The 25,009-nt window shown below is 36.3% G+C and overlaps 1 protein-coding gene across 1 annotated transcript; it reads left to right on the plus strand.

Moving 5' to 3' along the window:
• The first annotated feature begins 330 nt into the window (after nucleotides 1-330).
• LOC124153576 (inositol-tetrakisphosphate 1-kinase-like) lies at nucleotides 331-25,009 on the plus strand. Its single transcript, XM_046526839.1, has 9 exons — nucleotides 331-906; nucleotides 1,023-1,047; nucleotides 1,138-1,236; nucleotides 1,752-1,896; nucleotides 4,383-4,475; nucleotides 6,182-6,225; nucleotides 6,314-6,473; nucleotides 7,695-8,003; nucleotides 21,327-25,009. The coding sequence occupies exons 1-9, from the start codon at nucleotides 800-802 to the stop codon at nucleotides 21,833-21,835; spliced, it is 1,491 nt and encodes a 496-aa protein (XP_046382795.1). The 5' UTR covers nucleotides 331-799; the 3' UTR covers nucleotides 21,836-25,009.

The raw sequence follows: 25,009 nt of genomic DNA on the forward strand, positions 1-25,009 counted from the left end.
GTTCGGCAATGCAGGAGGCTCCGCAAGGGGGGGGGAGGCGAGCCCCCCCCCCCCCATATGTATCCGCCACTGGACTGGCGAAATGACCTTCTTGGTCACTTTCCTAACTTATGAAGACAAGACTGAAAGGATTAAGAGTACTATCATTCCATGCCAAAGGCATGACATATATAGATAATGAGTAATTTATCTGATTACATTCTCTTTAGAGAATACGTACAGATAAATTGAGTCAACACGGCATTTACTTAGAAGTTACTGCAGCGTGCTGACATCCTTAAATATGGTAAGACGAAACATGAGGATTTGAAAACGCACATCACCAAATGCTAAGAGTAAGAGTTGAGAGGGGTTGATTTTTATTCAGTAAATACTACCACCGTCGAAATATTCCTCCTCTCCCGGAGAACAGTATGGTAAAATGGCATGCAGCGCCAATGTGTCGGGGTGTCGGTTTTGGTAACTTTTACTCTGGCACTTCGCGTTAAAAGCGTCATCTAGCGCACTTGTGTTCCCTCAGCAAAAATATGTAAATAAAGCAGTCGATCACGGGGACAAATATGGGAGCGCGTAAAGTGGGTGTGTGATGTTCACAGCATTTAATTGGTTAACATTTAAAAGTGAACATTAATTTCTTGCGATTTCATTTGTGTTGACTTCTGCGAATCGCGTATTTCAAGAATTGTGAGTCATAGTCATCGTAAAGCCTTCGTATAACCCCGTTGTGTTCATTCCTCGTGCGTACACAAGGACGGTAGGTCATATCATGTCAACGATGTCTCATTGTCAGTAGTCGAAAATGAGTGTGTCCGAAGAAATGGAGAAGCCTCGGAAAGTTATAGGATATTGGATGTCGGAGAAAAAGAGCCAGAAGCTGAACTGGAAAGAATTCGGAAATGTCTGCAGGTAATTTTTGTGGAAACTTGTCTTTTTTTCTTGAGTTAAAGCTGGCGATTTTCATTTTTGTTGACAGGTACGTCTTAAAATAGTGATTATGTTTTCATTTTGCGTTTTTATTTTAGGGAGCATGACTTCCAGTTGGTCAAGGTGAGTAAACCTATGTGCAATTGCCTTGACTGAAATGTATGATAACGTTTTCAAATTATTTGACTTGCTATTTCTCCTAAATCATAATAGATTGACCTGTTACGCCCGCTGGAAGATCAAGGACCTTTTTCTGTAATTATTCATAAGCTTACGGATATCATCGCGAAAGCTGTTCTAGGGGATGACAAAGTGAGTTTACGAAATATGTCTATTTGTTGTATCAGAATTCCGGGGTGCATTATGCATGAAATATTACCATACACTCCAACCTATTTAATGATCTCATTGAAATTATTCTCATTCAATGTAAATTAACCTAAGTACGATTTCATGCATGGAATTGTAATATATATACCAGTTGAAAACGGAGGTTTTGTAGGCTTGGTAGAGCGAGGTTAAGTGATTGTCATCGTATGTCACTTCAATTTTAAGTGTAAATGAGGAAATGACCCAATGGTTGTTTTGCAACTGTCGGTTAGTTACATAAATTAGTGTTTCAATTCCAACGATTTTAAAGGTAAAATGATGAAAATCTACAGTTATAATTCTTGCACTCTTGAAGATTAAAAATAAGTTAAAATTTATGGCACGTACTCAAAGGCTAGATTGTTTGGTTTTGCGATCATTTTTGCAAGAAAAAAAAATTTATCATACAAGTATTACTCTCTGTTATTATCCATATCCCCCACTTCCTTGATATCTAGGCAAGGAAGATAATACAGCATCTAGAATCTTATCTTGATTGTCATCCTGAAGTAGCTGTGATCGACCCTTTGCAAAATGTTAGGAAACTCCTCGAACGTCATCACACCTACAGGATTGTGAATGAAAAACTCCAGGAAAGTAAAGGTGAGTCTACAAAGCTTAAAGAATGCCTAAATTAGTCAAAAAATATTTTATAATGACGTATTTAGTCTTGATTTTTGGTAAAATAATGTGCGGGGGTCATTTAGTGTTGGTGGCCTGTATATAAAGTTGAAGTTAATCAGTAGTGGTGTATCTGGAACTCTGTGAGTCTACTACCATATTGACAAACCAAGTTTCATTCATTTTATTTGTGAAGCTTTGAGCTCTCCCAACAGTTTCACCCTAGCATTCAATTTTCTTTGCATATCCTGGTGGCTGCTTCTGGGCATAAAAAGTGAATTGTGTTAATGGCAAGCTATTTGTCTGGTGGTGTAACATTAAATAGGAAATCTCTTTCTTCAGGCTGATGAGAAATTTTATGCTTTGAAAGAATCAAAAGACAGTGAGACTCAAAGATTGTTAACTCTGCCCATGATGGTACATGTGGGTCGTGCTTTGGTAAACATGTTTAGGGGGCAGTATTGTTTTGTTGCTGCTGTAATCTCTGTACCATTATATATTACTGGTGACCTGTGCACCTCAGTGAACATTGATTACTTTTTATCATTGTTGGATTTTTATGATGCATTGCTCTTATAGAAAATGACTGTGAGCCAAATAACTTATCAAAAGGTATTGCACATACAGGTATGCAGTCAGGAACATGGATGCAAATTAGTATGCATCAAAGAATGAAATTCACCGTGGAAAAATCTTTCAGCCAGTCCATATCAGAGGTGCAAAAATAGGGGCACAGAGGGGGAAATGGTCTCCCCCTCATCAAACACGATTTTGGGGGAGCTAGTCAACGCACCCCCAGAAATCAGAGGTTGTGACTCACTTTTTAATGAATACTGCTTTCATCCTCAGCGAATCCAAGACTACAACCAAGTTTTATTTATTCCTCCAACTATGGTGTATTTACTATGACCTCGTTTCCTGTGTCATTTTGTGGACTTGAGATGCAGAATCATGTTCAGTAAAGCCCTACTGAATTTCACTTTGAAAGATCACTTGGTGGTGTAACTGCGTAGGTTTTAGGTAGGTTAGGTAGACTAGTAGGTGTAAGATCCGCATTTAAATCTCAGTCAGGACAAGTGATTTATTTGCTGCTAATTTGACATTTTGGTAAAACTAGATGTTTACTGTAAAATGGCACGGTGATGGTGACCTATGAAGATACGGTTTTACTTAAGAAAATTAAATGTTTGTGATCAAGTGCATGGTATGGGTAGATTAGGAATTTCTTACATTTATTTGATGGTCTAAAACAATTTTTTTGGCTGAAATTACCTTCGGTATTCACAAATACTTCTTTTGTTCAGATCGTCACTTTCAGCATGATCATTGCTTTCTTCCAGTAAGAAAGATTATTCGTGGAAATTGTTTATTTTTTTTACTCTTGTTTGTGTTCCAGATCTTGGTTTTTATTTTATGCTTGTATTACATGCCTAATTTTTAATGGCAAGATAAGTGTATTTTGAATAATAACTATTTGCATATAATATCAACCTGATAGCAGCTGCTTAATTTCTCCCCATCCTGCACCAGTTATTTTATCTCCACGAGGCTCTTCTTTTTTGTGTGTCCCTAAGTATTCCTCTATGGACTTCTCCTTTTCCCAGGTAACTGCTGTGTTTCAATGGATAGCCAATCCGTCTCCTTTGGCATACAGTGATCGAGAGTGTCATTTCTTCTCATATTCTTAAATTTTCATACATATATACCTATTCGTTTCTCACCCTACCAGTCAATTTTACCTTCAGCATCCTCCTACAGAGCCAGGTCTTGAATGCCTCCATTCTTTTTTTATAACTGATAGCCCTTTGAGCGACTAGATGAAAGAAGAGAAAAAATAATGCAGCACTCTATGAAAAAGCATTGCAATTCAAAAGATATATACACAATAGTAGTTCAGTCCAAGATCAGTCTGAGCAGGGCAACATTTGTTTTACCCACTACCTTTCTGCACAACCTTTTTATTCCTTGTTGCTGTGGTTTGGATTATATTAGGATGAGTAAATAATGCATTTTTTGTACTCCCTTCATTTTTGCTGAGCAACAATGTAGCACCATTACTTGTCAGAAAAAAAATTTTGGGAATGGTTTTCGGAGTAGCATTTCAGCAAGGTTTATAACTCCTAGAATCATTACATGTACTTTAATTTCCTCCTCAGTCAAAAAGACTTACATTTGTTCCAATTCTAAACATGGGATCTTATTTCTACATACCTACCATGTTTATACAAAACATGATTTGTCTTCTTAATCTTCTTTAGCAATTTCTCTTATTTTTCAATTGATACTAGATAGCTTTGTTCATAAAATATTGGCAAAATAAGCTGAAATATTTCATTTTAACTCATATGGCATTGTATGTGTAGTGGTCAAATAGAGCACTAGTGTATCTATGCTTCATTTTGACTCATGTGACTTGTAGTTTTTTGTCCGTATCTATCATTTATTGTAATTTTATTGTTTCATTGCAGAAATATTCATTCCAACTTTTGTTGACTTGACATCGTTAGATTTGGAGACAAATATTCAGACTCTGAAGAAGGCAGGTGTAACCTATCCTTTTGGTAAGAATTGAATGGGAAAATATATAGTCTCTAACAGAAATCTATTCTCCTCTATACTTCACCATATATTTATTTATTATAAAATGCCGTTTCCTCCTATCTTGAGGTTTTGTTATTTATATATTTTTTATTATTTCAATATTTTTAATTTTTCAATATTTTCCTTCAGCCTCTGAAATCTGCTTTGGTGTGTCATATTTGATTAATTACTTGGTGTATATATATTTTTAGGTATGGGTTAGTTCTACTTTTTTATCAGTTCTGGTGGTGCCAGATCTAGACTTTTATATTGCAAGGGATCTATTGCTTTCATTGTCCCATCACCCCCTGTGTAAATATTTCGCAGGTGGATTCCAGTTACAGAAATAACTTCATCATTAAGGGGCAGCAGGAAGTGTAATGCTCAAAAAGTAATTTATATTAGCGATTAAAAAATGGTATAAATTCCTCTTTTATTTTTGAATAAGAACTTTATGAAACACTGTATTTGTAATAAAAGTATAGATTATGGAATTTACTAAGGCATTTTTTGAGTTTTATCGACTTGTGTAAAAATCAGTGAAAAATATTGAAATACCATAGGTGTTTTAAAGAATGTTCTTATTTTTTGGTCAACCCTGTACTAAATCAAGGAATGATGCCTCTGAGTAGTCCATTTTCTTATTCTGTGGTACTGTGAAAATATGTATACTAAATAGATTTTTGTGCCCAGTGGAGTGAACAAAATCATGTTAATTGGTGTGCATGTCTGGTTTTGGAAACTCCAATTTTTTCCAAAAAGTATTACCGGTCTTTAGACTTTAACAATAGTTTTCATAAGGTCATAGGTTTGTAAAAAGAAACTATTTATCAGCAGGGACCATTTTTTTATTTACAATAAATTTTCCCTTAAAAGGGTAGTTTGACCTAATGTTCGGGGCTAGAGCCCATACTTGATAGAGGGGTGAGCAAACATGTTGATTTTTTTAGTTGACATCTTTATATATTAGCCTATCTATCTCCTTATCTTTGAAACCATTTTGAGTGGCAATGGTTTTTATCACCGATAAGACCTTCTTGAAATACACTTCAGATGGAGGAAATTTGACCAATCTGTTTGTCAGGCACTGTAACACAGCAAGTTTGCACATATTGTGATGATATTTGGAACAATGGTGTCTGTGAACATTGGTTTTCGGTGTGTAGAAAATTTGGGACTTCGGTCAACAATTGAAATTTTTAATCTTGGGTATTTACAGGATTACTTCATGTTACGCCGTGATGTTGATAGTTTCTTTAATAGAATTTATGAACTGTAAAAAATTATCTAAATGTTGCATCGAGCCAGTCCAGAGACATAAAATATCATCATTATAATAGAAACCAGTAATATTCTTTGGTCTAAAGTGTATATTTGGATTAAAACACGTTGCATTCAAAATTGTTTATAAAAATTTCAGCCAAAGTTGAGGATAAAGGCGATCCAATGGCAAGGCATAAGGTTACCTTGAATTATATTTAGGGTAACCTATTTTCCGTATCATGTGGACAGGCTAAATATTCACTAACATTGCCCTTTACACTGGATTAGGGACTTGTTTTTTAAAACCAAATCTGTAATTACCTTAAGAAATCAATATTTTGGTAGTTAGGTATTTAGTTTCCAAAGTATTTAGTCATAAAAGGACTGAAAATATATGTTTCTTAATTCTCCGTTTTCCTTTCAGTGTGTAAGCCTACTATAGCCCATGGATCAAAGAATGCACATAAGGTCAGTGGCATACTTAAGGTTTCATTGTAGTGCATAATGGAATAATTTTCTGGTTAATAATGGTTATTTCCTGTTTTTAATTCAACAGATGGCTATTATATTTAATGAAGCAGGTGTCAAAGACTGCTTTCCCCCTTGTGTTGCTCAATCCTTTGTGAGTCATAATGCTGTACTGTATAAGATTTTCTTTGTTGGAGATGAATTTGAGATTGTTGAAAGGCCATCTCTCAAGAATTTTTATCCATCAGGTATGTTTTAAAAATAAAATGGAGCTCTATATCCTTAGTAGATATTTCTATGCATCTTAGTTATGTAGTTTGTTGTTCATTATTATTGAATTTTTTTTACTTCAGAGGTAAAATAGATTAAATATTAGAGATAAGAGGCCTTGTTTTGTGCTGAATTAATATACATAAATAGTTCCGTTTTTTGTGAACCTGGAAAAATTTCTAAGCAACCTCGGTAGATATCTAGCTATGGAAGTTGTTAGCTGTTTGACCATAGGAGAAAGAATTGCTTATAAAAAATGTAGGGCAGATTGAAATAATTAGCTGTAGCCATGTTTTAAGTTATTTTACATGATATAGCCTGTCAGAAATTTACTTTGAAGTTCAAGAAATGCTCGAAAGTGTTTCCAGATTTAAACAATCTGCCTAGGTGACATACGATAGCCAATGTAATCAAGTATTCAAAAGTGATTGGGCGGGTATGAGATGGAGGAAAATCTCATTACCCTGGGTGATTGAAATGCCATCAACAACATCATAATGATGGAAGAATAAGTGGAAAATATGGATAAGGAAACCAAAATGAGAGAGGAGAAAGACTGCTTGAATTCTCCACAGAATGCAGGATAGAGTCGCCGACACATTATTTAAAAAATCTAGATATTCTTAAAGTGAGAAAGGCTAGAAAAACAGGGTTGGATAATATATTTGAAGGTGTACAGAACAATCTAGATTTGTTGACCAGTGATGATGAAATCAAAACAAATCAAGCTATTTTTTCTAGTTTTCTATTTTTTATTAAAAACATATTTCATGTCTTATTTCTTGCATGATGATTCATGCCATTCTCTGTATAGTGGATTTAAATGTCATGGAATGAAACACTCCTATTTTGAAATTGTCGGTGGATGAAGCTATATTGGAATTAGATAAAAGTGAATTAGACCTATCATTTAAATACCTGACCTGAGTGTTCTTTGGAAGCTTTTTTTGTTCCTAAATTTCTTCTTATTTTCCATCTATAAATGAGTTGCCTGCTCGGTTTTTGTTGATTGTTTTTGTCTAATCTACATTTATAAATACAACAGTATGCTTTTTGTGATATGCTGGAAGATGTATTTTCTGAACTGATTGACCTATATTTGCATAATGTATGGCTCGCAAGAGTTTTAAATCATCCAAAAGTGAGTGGGGAATGTACCCTACACACAATTAATTCATTTTCATTCATTTGTTTTACAGATCAGGAGACAATATTCTTTGATAGCCATGAAGTATCTAAGGCAGATTCAACATCAAGTCTTAGTATATTGGATCCTGAAGATTTGAAGAAGTTATTTGAGAGAAATTCTGTGAAGTTGCCTGTCGATGATATCCAGTCATTACCAGATCAGCATCCTCTTCTTACACCTTATCCTCCAGACAGTAATTGCATAAAGTCCCTGAGGAAAGTTCTGAGGGAGACGTTGGGGATGAAGCTACTCGGTGCTGATTTAGTATGGGAATTGGGCACTGGACGTTATGCCATAATTGACATCAATGTTTACCCAGGTTAGTCTTCCTTTATGTACATATACCTTTGATGACAAATGATGTAAATAAGGAGTAGTCTGTACCAGTGGCATAATTATGGGGGGGAAGGGGATAGATCCCTCCCCAAAGCCTCAGAGAAATAAAAAAGTTTTATAACTTTTGTCTAGTTTTGACGTGTAACAACCACATCTGCTTAAAGTTACATCTTTAGTGCCAAAATTATGTAAAATTTATTTCCAGGCATGTCATTTTTCAAAAATTTTCCCTCGAGGGGGGGGGGGGGGGGGGCTCACCCACGCCATCCCATCCCCCTCGAAGGCATATCTTTAGTTACGCCACTGTTCTGTACACAATGAAAATGTTTTGCATAGTCCCAATGCCTTTATTGTGCCAATGCATAATAGAATCAACATGGGGCTTATTGGCATTTGAATGCGACCAACTCAGAAACCACTTGAAGGTGTCCATCTTCTAAAATATCATCCTCATAATGCACTCATACGACCAGGAATTTTTAAACTACATACCACTGGTACCAGGGAAATTCAATCCTATGTGTCACAGTATGACACTGCATAAAAGACCTAACTATGAGTTCTTCATCATATTTTCCAAAGTATGCTTTTGCCCACATCTCTACTAGTTGAGTTTACTGTTGTCATTACTGTTATCTTTGAACACAGCCGGCTTGTTGGGAATTGAAACTGCGTGAGAGTGTAATTGTTGCAGTGGTGCAGTGGGTAAACTATCATGTTACTGACCTAAGGTTCTGTGGATCAAATTTTGGTGGCAGATAATAGGGTGCTGCATACACAGTGTGGAAATTTTTCTGGTGTTAAAAACTGCACAGAAGCTAGTATGATATCTAGAGGGTATCGAATAGTCATTGAATTCTTAAGCGATTATTTTTTTTGTTGAAATTTAACTCCTACATTTGTAACCATTTGGGCAGTTGACCGTGGAGTGCATTATAACTACCTTTTCAATGTCATCCAGCCTTGCTTCAGTCCCCCTTGCCTTTAGCTATATTTGTAATGTGTCATGGCCTATGTTTCCTCCTCCATTTATAGGAAAAAGTCCTCAGAGTTCAAAGCAGAGTAAAACTATATTTTTAAGCCATCTTTAAACCTCAGAGAAATCGATTTTATATTTTCAATGCAGTATTGCAATTACCTGCTCAATATTCTATTTCCAGCGATAGTTTTCTGTGGATTACATTGGAATCACTTAAAATACTGGAATTGCAAGGAAGTGTATATCCAAAATAATTTAGGCTAAAGAAAATTTTGATGCCCAATTTGAGCTTCAATAATTTCTGTCATATGGTTCCTGAAGCAATTCATTTTTTGGCTATCAACCGATTTTTCTTGTAATATTTGTGCTCAAATGAAATATATAAATAGACCTTTTTGAACCTCATAGTCAAAAAAAAGTTGATTTTTAATCACAGATAGTAACTACAACCATATCAGAATGAGAACAACAATGTATAATTAAAAGCTGTAGCTTGCTTATAATAGATGTATCTAAGCTTAGCTTCAAATTTATTTTAAAACTATCACCTGGCATGAAATGAGAATTAGAAAAAAGTATAAATTATGATTTTTAGCTTTGGCCAAGTTATTGTTAAAACTTTTATCACAGAAATTTAATTTGGTGGAAAGTAACTTGATGGAAATCGACTCCATAAATGAGCAATTGTTTTCCATTTTTATTTCTATAGTTAATATGTATTTGCCTAGGTAGGCTTTGATAGATCTAGGAAATTTATACATTTTTCATATAAACCTACCATTTTCTAATAATTCTTGGATCAATTTTCTCTTATTCAAGTGGAATTTTTCCTAGATGAAATCAAATTTTAGTTTGCTCCACCAGTCTATCCCAGTGAGAAATGGATCGTCGAATCTCCGTCGATTCGACGTCGAAGTACTCATCGATAAAACGTCGATGGTAACTCATCGATCGATGTCTATATGGTCCGAAAATCGACGTGTTTTCGACGTCGACGCCATCGACGTGTTTTCGACGTCGAAGCCATCGACGTGTTTTCGACGAGATATCGTCTTTTTACCTGCGATTCCTACTAATAATTACGGAAATATAAATCTTTTCGGCTATTAAAGAGCATCTATTTCTGCGCCAACGACGTATTTCAATCGAGCACGTTAAGTCTAAACAAATGAAGGCTGAAATAAATTTATAATGGTTATTTGTAATCTTAAGTCCGTCGTATTCATCTTCAATAATAATCAGAAATCCTTGAGAAAAAAATGTGAGGCGTTGGCATCTATGACGCGAGTATAAAGGTATCGAAATGAGGTAAACGTAGTCACAAAGCCAAGCTTGTATATATACATACATATATATATACCACGTAGGAAAGAAGTTAGAACTTGGACGCAAATAGAAGGTCCGGCGTACGTGGCAAATGTGTGAAAATGGAAATCTTGAACACATTAAATAGGGGAAGCTAATCCTACCTGTCATATAGTGGTCCAAAAGCAGACCGCTTCCGAAGTATGGAAGACGTAGTGAAGCTTGTCTTTACTAAGCGACGGAATGGCATGCCTTTTTCGATGATTAATACGAATCCAAAAGCTCATTACGTTTCAGAAGGATTTTAAATATCAAAAACAGGATTTAGAGCTAGCAAAGTTTGTCGCGCACAATAAATTCTCTATACGGCGCCGAATGTCTCTGTTCTGAGTTTACTGCGAAAAACTAACAGTTTAACTGATATACGCAATCGAACTTCAAAAAAATAATGAATATCTTTTGAACCAACTTGAAAATACTGATGAAACTCCGTTTCTTTGAAGGTGTTAAGTCTGCCCTGATCAAAACTACAGGTAACAAAAATGAGCGAGGAATGAATGTAACATTGACAGTTCAAACAGGTGGGTCTAAATCACCACCAAATAATGTTAGGCATAACACTATGCCTAAAGAGGAAAGATTAGGTGCGGCGTACCTGCTGCGTGAAGGTTCCTTGAGTCCTCCACCGGGATATTTCTTCTATGTTCGTCGAATCGAACATTTACAGAGTGCAGCAGAAATCCAACCCCACTGAAACTCAAGAAACACTTACTGGAAACATTCAAATTAAAGATCACATAATTTCATCAAGTAAAAAAACAATTAGTGAGTTGAATACAGATTTTATTGATATCTCACGTGACATTGCAGCTGAAAATTCTTCTTCAGTATGCAAACACAATACCGTAAATTGGGGTGAACAGGCTACACAGGGTGAGTTGACTCGCTTTTCAAGATAACTGTATAGGCTCAAAAAACCTCCAATGAATTCAAATACATTAAAAATATCAACAGGTTTCAACGGAGGTGGATTTTGTGGCCCAATTCATCCATTGAAGTTTCTTAGACTGGCAACCCTTTTAGTGTGAGATTGATCACAGCACTCGTCAACACAAACAGCTATTCCAAAATACCAGAAAACTTTGCATACATGTTCGAGAACTGTTGAGGTGATGTCGTTGTAATTTTCACTCTTATATAGATGGTTATTTTCCCTCCCACTCCTATTGTTAGATAATTTTAAACTCATTAGGTGAAAAGTAGCAGCCAATTACCGCAAGATAGTGGCTTAACTCATTTGAAGTGGGTCGAATCGGCTTACCCATCATTATGCCTTGATTTTGAAAACGTGATCCGAGAGGTAAACATAAAAAGTAAAGAAAAATAAAAAAAAGGACTCCCAAAGTGATCAATCAGGCAGTGGAAGCTGTGAAACCAGGGTTAAGTATTTTTAGTGCACCCCCTGAAAGAAATATTCCTCGCTCGGTCTTAAGACAACATTTCCATCATGAAACCTGAGTGTGGTCAAACAGTTTTATCCCCAGATGTGGAGAAAGTTATTTTAGACAGAATAACAATTTGTTTGGAATGGGGCTACCCATTTGATCGTACCACTGAGTTACTTCGTTAATGGGTACTTACTACACAATTTTTGCATCTGAAGAAAGTACAATGAGTGCAACATTACTTTCCCATTGACCTAACCCACTAGGAGTGATGACAGCAAGTTCCGTAATTTTTCAAAGTTGTATTTTAGCATCAATAGATACCATTTTGAAAATCAATAACAAATTTAAATCATTTCAATGAATTTGGGTCTTTGTTAACCATAAACAATGCACCATTCATATTAAAAACAAGGTAAAATTCATCTACACATTCTAATCAATGTTTTCAGTTCATTATTTCCTGAGTCCATTCATCAAGTTTTGTCCCCAGATGGGGAGAAAGTTATTTTAGACAGAATTACAATTTGTTTGGAATGGGGCTACCCATTTGATCATACCACTGAGTTACTTCGTTAATGGGTACTTACTACACAATTTTTGCATCTGAAGAAAGTACAATGAGTGCAACATTACTTTCCCATTGACCTAACCCATTAGGAGTGATGACAGCAAGTTCCGTAATTTTTCAAAGTTGTATTTTAGCATCAATAGATACCGTTTTGAAAATCAATAACAAAATTTAAATCAATTCAACGAATTTGGGCCTTTGTTAACAATAAACAATGCACCATTCATATTAAAAACAAGGTAAAATTCATCTACACATTCTAATCAATGTTTTCAGTTCATTATTTCCTGAGTCTATTCATCAAGTTTTGTCCCCAGATGGGGAGAAAGTTATTTTAGACAGAATTACAATTTGTTCGGAATGGGGCTACCCATTTGATCATACCACTGAGTTACTTTGTTAATGGGTACTTACTATACAATTTTTGTATCTGGAAGTTAAAGGAGGATATAATCTGCAAGTGGAAATTGTGTAAGAGTCTATGCACCCCGTTGTGTGGACCAATTGGATCAGATCACTAAAACCATAATTACATCTCACCAATAACAACATTAAGATGCCTAAGGTAATGAATCAGAAATATAGGGCAAGAGGCACAAAATGGCATTGAATTCACTGCGATGTTTTTACAAAGTCTATAAGTTAGAGCACAAGAAATTTTAAAAGTAAGCCTATTCACCGCATTCTACGGCAGTGAAAAGACGCATTAGGGGTAGTTAATCCAAAGCCTTGTAAGTCAACGCAAGTATGAACACAATGAAAATTTAGATATTTTTTGGTGATTCCTGTGGCTGATGACGAGTTGATGTGCCTTGCTGAATTTTCTTGGAAGTAACATATCCATCCAACTGAGACCTATACGCAGCATCCTTCAACCAAGATTTCACTGCTCTTTCACTCTCAGCTAGATCAGTGTCTAATTTGCAAAGAATGGCTCCTGTGAGGAAAAGACTCAGTTTAGACAAATATAACAGCAAAATAAAAATAGTGATACAAACACTTCACATGAGGCAACACTTCATATGCACAACATTACACTAAGTTTAAAATCCCGTAAGTTCAAATTTATGCCCTGTTTCTACCCTTTACATTCCAAATTTTGACCTGTTCAGGACTTTTAAAAATCACAATTCATACCCTTTATGTATAGTGGAATACATATAAGGTTTACATACATAACTTGTATTACATTAAAAGTACAACATTAGCATTCAACATAACACTGACTGCAAAATGCTTTGTAACCCTAACACCAACTTCAAGGACAACAAATTAAATAAAAATGTATTTCTTGCTAATTTTCCACACATGCAAGCCTGAATTAAGCTACAAAATGTCTTTTGTGTCTCTTTATGCAGTATTAACACCTATAATACCTTATGCTGCTTTGAATAAAAAATTATGCTTTTCAGTGTTCTTAAAATTGTTTTAAGTCATGCTCAAACAATGTCATGAAGTAGGAGATATCATATTTATAGGCCATCAAATTTATGCTTCGTTGCTTGTGTTAATTGTTCAAATCTTGATATAAAAACATTAAGTGTTAATTGTCTAAAAAGAAAAGATACAAGCTCACCTTTGACACCAGTCCACAGCTTCAAATCAGAGAAACTGTTTTTCCCCCGTTGCCCTTTGAAGCTGTACTCTTTTGCCAGAGAATTCCCCATTACATGAACCATAACTTTGATAGCACTTTTGTACTCCTGGTCTTTATTGCTGGAAACATGTACACTTAGGTACATGGACTACAAATACAGAAGAAAATGAAAGAAGAATTAGGGGGAGCACAACTTGCATTTTTAAATGCACAAGATATAAATGTTCATGACACTTACCAGGTCAGAGACTCTCTCATCAGATTCCATCAAAAATGCCTCCACCTTCCGAAGATCCACCTCTGTATGGACAGGAAGGGGTGGTATCCCTGATGGTCTCGTTATGATCTTATCACTAGGCAAAAGGTGAAGGCTCAACCTAGCCTGATTTGCAGCCAAAACCTCTAGTTTTACATTAATCTCCCGCAAAGCAAGTAAAACTGATCTTTGAAAGTCATCACCTGAGAGAGAGAAAGACATTAATAGGATTAATAAAACAAAACATGCATCACAACACAAGAGCATCTGAAAATATCAAGAAATGAACGTACGATTTGGGGAAACTTGACTAGTGAGGACATTCCTGGATGAAGAGGGAACTTGGATCAAGGATGCATCGCATGACTTCCCTTGCTTTGCTGAGTCTTGCTTTGGAGACGATGTCCTCTCAGGACTTACAATTAGTGAGGGAACATCACAGAAAGAAAAGTTGAAAAACTCTTCCTGGCTGTGGGGAACCCTTCCAGAAATTACATCTTCAAGTAATATCCCATTACTTTGAGAAGGAAATTGAGGGATGGAAATATCTTCTGGGCTGAATGTGGTGACCTCTGCATCAGGCAATGAAGGTGTATCACTCCTGGTACCACCTCCTTGCACATTGTCCTGGAGAGTCAAACTTATCTTCTTTTGAGCCAAAATTTCCTTCAGCTCAGTCAGGCTATTGGCCTTCGTACCTTTGTCCTTTCTAGACTTTAGTGCTTTGCTCTTAATATCGACCCTCTTCCTATGCACTCCCGAGGAATGGGATTTCCCATGGAAAGATGGGCCAGGAAGATTTTCGTCACCAAAAATTATGGGAGGCTTTGGCAAATCTGAGGTGGCATTCTTGAAAGTTCTTCCGGAAAGTCGTTTTTTTCCCATATCTCTTTCCTCATCAGAAGAGTCTATGGCTCGCTTAAGACGATTTCTTTTGCCCTTTCCAAGGTCAATTTGGGTTTCATAACTTGAATCATCCAAACGATTCTTCAACCCTAAATGAGCAGAGAGGTAGTCACCTAAAATAAAATGGGAAAAGATGACCAAGTTATCTAACAGAGTTATAACAGAACATGTGCATTCCCTTAAGGTAGTGGCTTACCGTAACTTTTGACCACTTCACAAACATGAACAGTCCAACTACTATCTGGTTTGGCATGCTTTGTGACTAAAGCCCTCAGCTGATGGGGTTCCAGATCTTCCGCAGGCCAAAAGCATTCGAGTTCATTTGACTCGAGATTAACTCGCAGCCAACTTTTGCTCCCTACTTCTAGTACTTCCCTTGTGTCAGATGGATTTTTTTCATCTGGCAGAGAAAACTGCAGCAGAACAAACTGAAATAGATGATTGAAAAAATATTAGCAATCACAAAATAATGATTAAATAAATATGTACTCTCATTGATGTACTAGTTACCTGATAAGAAATGAGGATGAAAAATCTCTTTCAGTGACTACTTTCAAGTACCCTAATGCACATATGATATTGATAGTCGGAAGGCAATGGCTAATAATTTGGTAAGCAAGTAAATGTTCAAATAGTGCACAAATAAAATAATACTGAACAAAAATGGTAAACAAAACCAAGATATAATTTAGTTAAACAATGACACAAAATCCAATTTAAATATTGAAATTGTAAGCAATAATTTAAAAATGATAGATACAATACACTGACGCAAAACTATAAACTACAAAAGAAGTGAAACAATGAATAAGTGAAAACTTAATGGAACAATGGTGCACTGTGAAGGAGAGGAAGTGAAGCAAAATAATTTCCAGTTTTTAAAAGCCAGCACTTCCCAAAGACATCATTAATGGGGAACACTTCACAGCTGTCGCTCAGTGCAGAAACTTTCTGGATCCCAAGACGAGATGATCTAAGTGGGTACTTATACAGATCTTCGTACTGAGTGAATTGTTTCCCTAAGAACAAGATGACATCAGGATCTCTCTTTACTATTTTCTGCAATAACACCACTGTACCCTCTGTTGTCATGAAGCAGGAGTCTCTTCCACCAACCTTAAAAGTGATGTTGTTCACACAAATTCTGTTGAACCGACGACCAAGTTCCTGATCATTCGGATCCCTGCAAGGGTCAAACAATTCAACTTTGTTTTCTTGCGAAACCAAAACAGGTTTCACCATGTCCACTCTCTCTGAATCGCGTTTAACAATTTGCTCTAATGGTAGATACCCAGACCTTAGTGTTTCCTTGATACTTTTGAGGAAATTCTCAAACACAAATGCACTAAAGTCATCCACATTTCCACGAAGCCTGCATTCATCTGCCAGATGAGTCAAAGAATGGATATTGTAACTCACAAAATTTTCTCCAAATAGCTCAGCAGAATAAGTTACAAAATGCTTCAAGAATTCCTCAGCCTTACCAAGATACAATGGTCTCAGAAAGGAACTACCAAGGATGTACACTGCACAATGCAACAAAAGATACAAACAGTACACACTGTTATCCAACTCTTGGAAAGCAACAGCTCCATCATAAAGGAGCAAACGTCGTAATTCTGTTGCCTTATATTTTGAATAGTCATCAATTCTTCGTGGTTTCCTATTGAAATCTCTTGGGCATGAGTCCACCCAGCTTACCAACTTATTAGTCATTGCCTTCCGACTATCAATATCAGGATTCCATGGGCCTTCCCAAGTCAGCAATGCTTCAAGAAACCTCAGAAACGCACCCTTGTACAAGAGGTGCATAGAGTCAAGCCGAAACTGGGATACCATGCCAATTCCTACTAACTCTAAGGGTGAGTGGCCACAGTGGTGATTCAAGTCTTCTCTGTTGGCAAAGGAGTCATCAGTGCGCAAAGTGCAGTCTGGACCAGCACAAGCAAAGTTCATCCGATCCACAGAATATTTCCCAAGTACTGTACACTTTTCACAAGCAGAGTATCCACTGTGGCCAATGCAACACTTCACCAAAGATCTTGCTGGAGCATCTAGTATGAAATCACAGACAGAAAACGGATACTCCACGCCTTTGTATCCATATCCGTTGCTCATGAGATCTTGTAATTCAAGGACAAAATCACCCAAAAAGATATCAATATCTTTAGGATCAGTAGCACCACAATAAATAGCAATAATGAATGGGCTGTCAAGAGAACCTACTAATCTGCCAAGGATAGGCCAGAACTTCAATTTCGATTCCTTATTTTTGTGCAATGGCAAGCCATCTATACCACAGTCAATTTCAATTTTGCCATTCACCCGGAAATATTCATCTAAATCCATCTTACTGAGGTTTGCCTTAATGCCTTTGTACCATAATTTAAAGTCTTCCGTAACTAATATGCCAGTCCTTTCGGCTGTGGAAAGCAAAGTTTTATAGGACTTTGGCATTTTATGGAAAACTTGTGAAAGCCGTCCAAGTAAGTCATCCACTTTCCTCATTGACAGAACACCACCACTCCTGGCCCATTCTCGTATAGACTGTATCACATATGCTTCCTTCTCTTCGTCATTCATGTCAGTTGGGTCATCAAGGATTTCTTCCCCACTTCCACCATTATCTTCGCTTGACTCCGAAACCTCAGCAGCATTGTGCAGCATTACCCTCTCTTGAAATCTATCCATGTTATCAACCTCTGCCACAACCTCCACATTGTTCCGTGACTGAGTGACATGTTCACTCTGATCACTTATCTCACCCTCAAAATTACCACTACTACTATCACTATCACTTGAATCACACCCACGATGAAGCAGCAACTGTTCTCTTAAGGCTTTAACTTGATCAAGAGTTCGGAGCGCTCGTTCAGCTCTCCGCCTCGCTCTCCTACGGACATTTCTTCGGTACTGAACAACGACAAGAGAAAATACAACCTATTATGGTAATTGAAAAGTTTAGGGGCTCCTTAGTCTAAGGGGGCATCGCGTTTGAAACTGACTTAGGTGGTCATCTTTGCAGGAAAAATACAAATGCAATATTATTTACAACATTTAATGCTTCATTAGACTGGGGAGCCGCTATACTGTGTACATAAAACGGTGAATATCACATCACTCAAGTTCACAAATATACTCAAAGATTCAGCAAAATATCGACCAAACAAATATGCATTAAAAGCAAGGTTGGTAATTCCGTCATATATGTTCACTACACGGCGAACTGAACAAGAAATGCACGGATTCAAGCCGACCGACTAACCTTGCGTAAAGGTGTACACCATACATTAACCTGTGCGAGTCAATAAATGAATGCGAAAATTCACCTTGTATCCACACTAACTAGCAAGAACGCATGAATGCGTGAACAAGTAAATGATCCTGCTCTATTTGGTTCATGCATCCTTGCATTAACTTCGACATGAACACGTACGAGTTAATGTATCGTGTACCCAGGGCTTGATATTAACAAGAGCGAATGAATTACTTACCCCATTTCGTCTAAGCCCAATAACAGGGACATGATCGTACATAGGTATGTTCACGAACAGTAATGACACTAAGAACTGAAACTTCACCTTATTTACATAGCAATAAAATACTTACATGAGTTTCACAGTTGCTCTGCATCATTTCCTCCTCATGCACAACACAAATTGCGAACCAAACACCGACAGCAACCGACACAGGTTTCAGGTTTACGGTTGTTGTTAAATCCGGCTTGTTATATCAACAGAGACCAAAGATCAAAACATGGATCAAAATACCAGCGAGACTGTTGAGGATGCGTTCACGCTTCAACGCCATGCGCTTCCGGTCAAGTTACAGAATTAAAAGGAATCAAAGATTGTTCTAGGAGATTAAAACAAATGTTTATGGATAAATAAAATAATTATTTAATTTTATATTTCTTATTTAAGACACATATGTTGTAATAGCGTCTCACCGTTATTTTTAAGACATTAAAACTACAACACTAAGTCCTCCCCTCAGCCAATCAACACGCTGACCCCGCTGACCAATGAGAATAACACGTCGAAAAATCGTCGATTGAACAAATAAAATCGACGTCGACCATATATCGATCTATAGTCGTCGAATCGACGGAGATTCGACGTAGATTCGACGATCCATTTCTCACTGGGTATCTTCAATGCACTTTTTAATTAGGCACTAATCTAATAAGTAAATACCACAAAAGAGAGTGAAGGAGAAAAGTTCTGCTATGCATGAGGCAATTTTTTGTATACATTTGGCGGCTTACTCAAAAGATTATCGTATCGCAAATTCACTGCTTTTCGTGTATGAATATCGTGCTTTTATCGTATGTATGTAAACTGCCCAGGGTTATTTTTTTGGAGGAACTGAAGATTTTGTACATTAAGTAAAATATTTATACCATCGCAATTGCTATACAAAAAACCCTTACACTACAGTCCGGCCTGGGAGAGTTGTCCGATGCACATATGGGGCATGCATACAATAAAAGCGCCGCATGGGAACAGATTAGCGAAGAAGCATATGCTGCCACCAATAAAAATTCAAATTTACTTGGCTGGCAAGCCAGTTTTTTCTGAAAATGACATTATTGTTTTGATATACACCCTTCTCACTTGCTCATTCATGTTCACCTTGTTTTCATGAATTTGTTTTTCCCTATTGGCATCTGTAAAGGAATCCAGGTGGCAGCACTAAATTAGGTGTCATGGCCGAATAGAGGTGATTGGTTGCACTAGTATGTTTATTCGTGTGAAACGATAGCCAGCCAACACTAGCCGAGTATCAATACAATTATGATGGAAAAAACATAGAAGGAGAAGTTCATGAGCAACAAAATGTGCGGTGTTTATAATTGCACCAACCAGTGTGAGGCAAAAGCTATCTCTCTATATACATTCCCCAAAACCCCTAATTTGAGAAAGAAGTGGGAGCATATCTTGAGAATGGGCTAGAGTTTGCTAGTTCACTTAAGAAAAAATTATAATGGGTCTTACAGAAATATATGAAGGTCCTGACAATGTCAATATATTTTTTAATGCCTACTCAAAAGATGTTCGCGTAAGTATAGGAGTGCCAGAGGAAGGGATACAGGAAGAAGAAAGGTTGATCAGATTTGTAATAACTATCAATGAATTTTCAGCTATCCAGTAAGCCAGGAAAGTTAGGTTTGGGGAAATAATTAGAATCGTGACAACTGAGAATAATGTGAAGTGGCTGGGAGCAAGAAATAATTCATATTAGTATTCCAAACCGAGCATGCAGTGGTACTATGCTGAAGTACCATGAACGCCATGCATATGTATATTTAATGTAGGCTAAGTAAAAGAACTTGTTTATGAAGCTTTAAATTTTTATTCTTACATTAATAGCAAGATAGTCTGGTATAGGGAATCAAAAGTAGAACAGGAGAAACAGGACAAAGGGTGGTTGTTAATTATTAAGTCAGTGAAGGGAAGTGATACAGGTTGGATCACTATTTACAACCGTAAAACAAAAGATATTAGCTTCCTGAGGGCAGATGCCTTTTGTGTGGATTTGCCTACCTTATTGTTTGATGATTTTAATAATTATCTATTGTGATAGATGGTTAATAAAATCGACAAGCATGATACAAGAAAATGGGAAAAGAAGTGCCAATTTTCTTCCAAAAAGCGTGTATATCACATGACATGCCATTAGTATCGCTTGTTTGTTGGTAGAATCCCATCAGTATAAGAACCAAATAATCCAGTGCTTCAACTGCTTCAACCACAACAACTTCCAATGTGCGATTACAGCATTTCACTTCATAGCCCTCAATGAAGGGCCTCTTTATTGAACTCCAAAATGTGGGATATGGAGAAAATTACTTCATCCATTATTCACAAATGAGAAATACATCAGTATTCGCTTCACAAAATTGGAAAAAACACGCCCGTTTTGTCCACTGCCCGGCTGAAGCTTGAGTAAACAAACCGGCCAATCACCTCTGTCTCATTTCTCATATTGGCCACCAGATGTCAGCTACTTTGATTCCTCTTGCCAATAAAAGACTGAACTTGACATTTTAAAACTACTCGGAGTGTTCAAAATGTTGCCATGCCTCAATGCCCTTTGTCTATGTATCAATTGTTTTTTTGGCTACTGAGCGATCCCGGTGACAATCTAGATGGCGGTGCAGTAGAAATGAATAAATCACACCCCTGGTCAATTTTTGCTCTTACTCTCATATACTTGTTCTTTCAAATATCTCTTGTTCCCATAGGCTATGATGGCTTTCCAAACTTCTTCCAAAGACTGATGCAGTGCATTCTGAGGACAGTAGAAGAAAGAAGCACCAAGGTGTTCCAGGGAGCTGGGGACAGCTCCATTACAGTGCCAACTCAGAATGATGTATGTAAGCCTACTCGTCTCAGGAAACATTGTGCTATGACTTCAACTGATAATCATTCAATTGATAATACCTGCATGAATGGGGAGATGAATGGTGATATATCTGCATTGGGTGTAGAGACAGTAACTTCAAGTAAATCTTGCGATGGCATTTTATCTCCTGGTGTGGAAAGGGAAGGTGTACAAAATGTAGTTAAGGATGGAGTAGTACCGAACAGCAGTATTGAGCAGAAGAAGTGCAAGACGTTGGAAGGTCAAGAGGTTGATGATTCAGGATGTGACACTGGGGATTCAAGTGATGAGAAAAAGAAAAAGGAATTGATGCACGGCTGCCCCCAATCATTCCGAAAAGAAATGTCAAATGGCATTAAATTAAGCTAGCAAGTAGTCGTAGATTGCATTGTGCAACTGAGTCAGCCATTTTTGAAAGCTATGGGATGGATGTATTTATAGCAGTTTTTGTCCCATGCGAAATAAATGTAGATATGTATATCCAAGCCTTCCCTTTTCAGGGATTTTTAAAGATCTTGTATATAAGCATTTCGAATAACATTTGGATGTATTTATTTTCTTGTCTTATATGGCCAACTTTTTATAAAGTATTAACCTAAGAATTAGAGTTGTCCACTTTGGATTAATGGCCTTGTCATGAAACTGTTGTCAATGATTCTTTCACACTTTGTAAATTTTTATAATGAATCATGGCCTGTTGTAGGGAATAACTTCTGCTCTGCTCTTAGCTTTGTTTAACTGATGAGGTAGTGATTATATTTCTATTACATACATACAATATCACTTTAAATAACCCTCAGGGTACTTGCACTTAAATGAGTATAAAATTGTGACGTACAAGTGAGTAATATAAATATGATAAAATATTCTTACTGAAAAAAATCCTCATGTGTTCATAGAAAAATGCCATGTTTCATGTTAAAGAAATATTTTAAAACCCGATTAGTGACTTAATTTTTGTTATCTCGCAGATTGTTTGCATGATATGATTCAAAAGATGTACTGCATTTCAATGAACATTGGCTTCTTATCAATTGGATGTTGGCATGAACTGGTAGAACACTCACTACCAGTTGCCTTGTGTCATAGGAAACCTTGGCAATAGAAAAGAGCACCTTAAAAGAAGAGTGTAATCCACACCATTTCAGTGGTTTCCATGCACGGGAATCTTTTGCTATGATTCACATACATAACATGAGCTATATCATGTTTTGAATATTATTCTTCTTTTTAATGTCTTATGTGGGCATTGGTAAGATATTCGATCTATGGCGAGAGGGAAGGGGATGGTGAATGGGATTGCATTTAGTTTTTGTGAAAGTGAATCTCTAACATTCCACTTGTTACTAGCGTTGAATACGATTATACTTTTTATGGGCAGTGGCAAAAACCATTTTGAGACCTTTCTGACCAATGTAAATAATGATATTGTGTCATGTTAAAAGATTGCACATTACATTTTTTGGTGTTTTTCTTCAGTTTCCCATGAATGTTTCTTCTTGTGACCCTTATGAGGTTTTCATATTTCAACTTTTTCAAAACCACATGATGGCAAGGGTATTTTAGGTTTAAGTTGTAAGTATCGTTTTATTTTATTGTAAGGATTCTCTATAGTTTCTGTGCGCCACTTTCTGTATGTTTTTGTCTTTATTACCTACACATATTTCAGTTATCTGCAAAAGACAAGAATGGGATCCTACAAAAGTATTAGAGAAATATTCTGAGAAACGGTGTTATCTTTTGGAATCCTGTGTGTGAAATTGGAGGCCACAAATTCCCACTGCGCTTGTCATTTTAACAGTCTTCTCGTTTCTATTTTTTTGTTGGTTCAAAACCTTGTGAAACTGTGCTGGTATTTTTGCTGATTCTCTTCACTTTCTGAGAAATATTTTGCCTCATTTGGTTTTATATGGCATTGCTTGATTGAATTATGAAAAGTATTAGATTTCAGAGATTTGTTGCTTTCATTATTTGTCCAAGTTATTAGGTTTAATACCATTAAGGGTAGCCAGTTTGACCCTCTAAATATCTGCTACTTTTTGCTTTTTCAGGGATGTGTTTGATCTAAGCATGGTTTCTCTTATTTGATGGAGTGTTTTCATCCTGTTTCTCGAGTCTGTTGGCTTTTGGTTGCATTACCATAAACATTTATAAAATTATAAGTCTTCCTGATCCTAATTCCAGAAGCTTTTTGCTGAAAATTAATGGTTGTCCATCTTTATTTTTCTTGAAAAACTTTTCCATTATGAATCTTTTTGTAATTGATATCTTTTCAATGTCTGGAAAAAGGTTGGTCCTTCATAATGCCTGTTTTTATATTTCTTTTGTGTATATGCTCTTCCCATCTTGTGTTAATGTGAATTTTTAATTAAAAAATAAGTCACAGTCAAACCCTATCACATGCTTAAATTAATGCCTTGGAATTAACTCTGACCCTTACTGCCCGCAATTTGAATTCAAAGAAAATAGGCAATAGAGCACTGATTGCATGATGTCTCATTGATTGGATATTTTAAAAAAATTGAGTACTTCAGCAGCATAATTGTGCTTGCGATTTTTACAGAATGCATTATTAGGAATATGTGTATATTACAAATACACAGTTGTTGTAATTAAATCTATGTATACCTATGTATTTCAGGGACATATGGGCATCATATATGTTACTTATATATACTTCATATAGACTTCGTACTACATATATACTTCATATGCAAAATATATACTGTAATTGGTGTGATTACTTTTGCTACTCCAAATTTTGCAGGGTGCACCCATTTATAGTTAGCTTTCTGACTATATCCTGAAAAATTTGTATACATATGAGTAACATCATTTCATAGCATGGATCAGTGTGTCTATTTTTATGATTTCCTCATATCATGCAGAGGAATGTTCCAGTTTAGCACTTATGATTAAATGGTATGCAAAATAATCCCTAATTGTGTGAGCCCAGGAAATTTCTCTTTCCTAAAATCCAGTGATACATATGAGTAATCCCCGACTAATTGACCAAATCACCAAGTTTCATAAGGAAAACAATGTATCGTGGATGAAGTAACTCAAGTTCTGGCTTTTCTCTCTATGAGATTCTGACTCAGTATGAATTAATTTTTTTACCTTTCTTTAATAATTTTTTCTACCAGTATTGCTTGGGGGTCATTCTGAGGGAAATAAACTTAGCAGACACTCTTTTTTTTAATGCTGCCATCTTCGTTATTGCTGTTCTCACGTTTAAAAATCTGAGTAAAAACAATTAATGCGAGATACAATTTTGGTGCCAAGTAAACGCATTGTGCTGGAGTATAGGAATATTTTATAAATTGGTCGCCGTAATACTTCTAAAATGTGTGATTTCATGAGTTTGTGTGTACTTGAATCTGTTAGGGCTTCTTAAAGTTTGTACAACATCTGTTTGTAAACATGAATTCACCATTGTGAAATTTAGTTGTTGATTTTATTCAAAATATTGTAAACCATTTTGTGAACCATGTTTTGTCATTTTACACATTTCAAAAAAATAATTAACGCTATAGTCTACTG

This window comes from Ischnura elegans, chromosome 2, assembly GCF_921293095.1.
Source record: "Ischnura elegans chromosome 2, ioIscEleg1.1, whole genome shotgun sequence".
Classification (NCBI taxonomy): Eukaryota; Metazoa; Arthropoda; class Insecta; order Odonata; family Coenagrionidae; genus Ischnura; species Ischnura elegans.

Coding starts and splice junctions, on each gene's coding strand:
- LOC124153576 (XM_046526839.1), top strand. CDS start 800: ATGAGTGTGTCCGAAGAAATGGAGAAGCCTCGGAAAGTTATAGGATAT. Junction 907..1,022: donor GAATTCGGAAATGTCTGCAG/GTAATTTTTGTG, acceptor TTTTTATTTTAG/GGAGCATGACTTCCAGTTGG. Junction 1,237..1,751: donor CTGTTCTAGGGGATGACAAA/GTGAGTTTACGA, acceptor CTTGATATCTAG/GCAAGGAAGATAATACAGCA.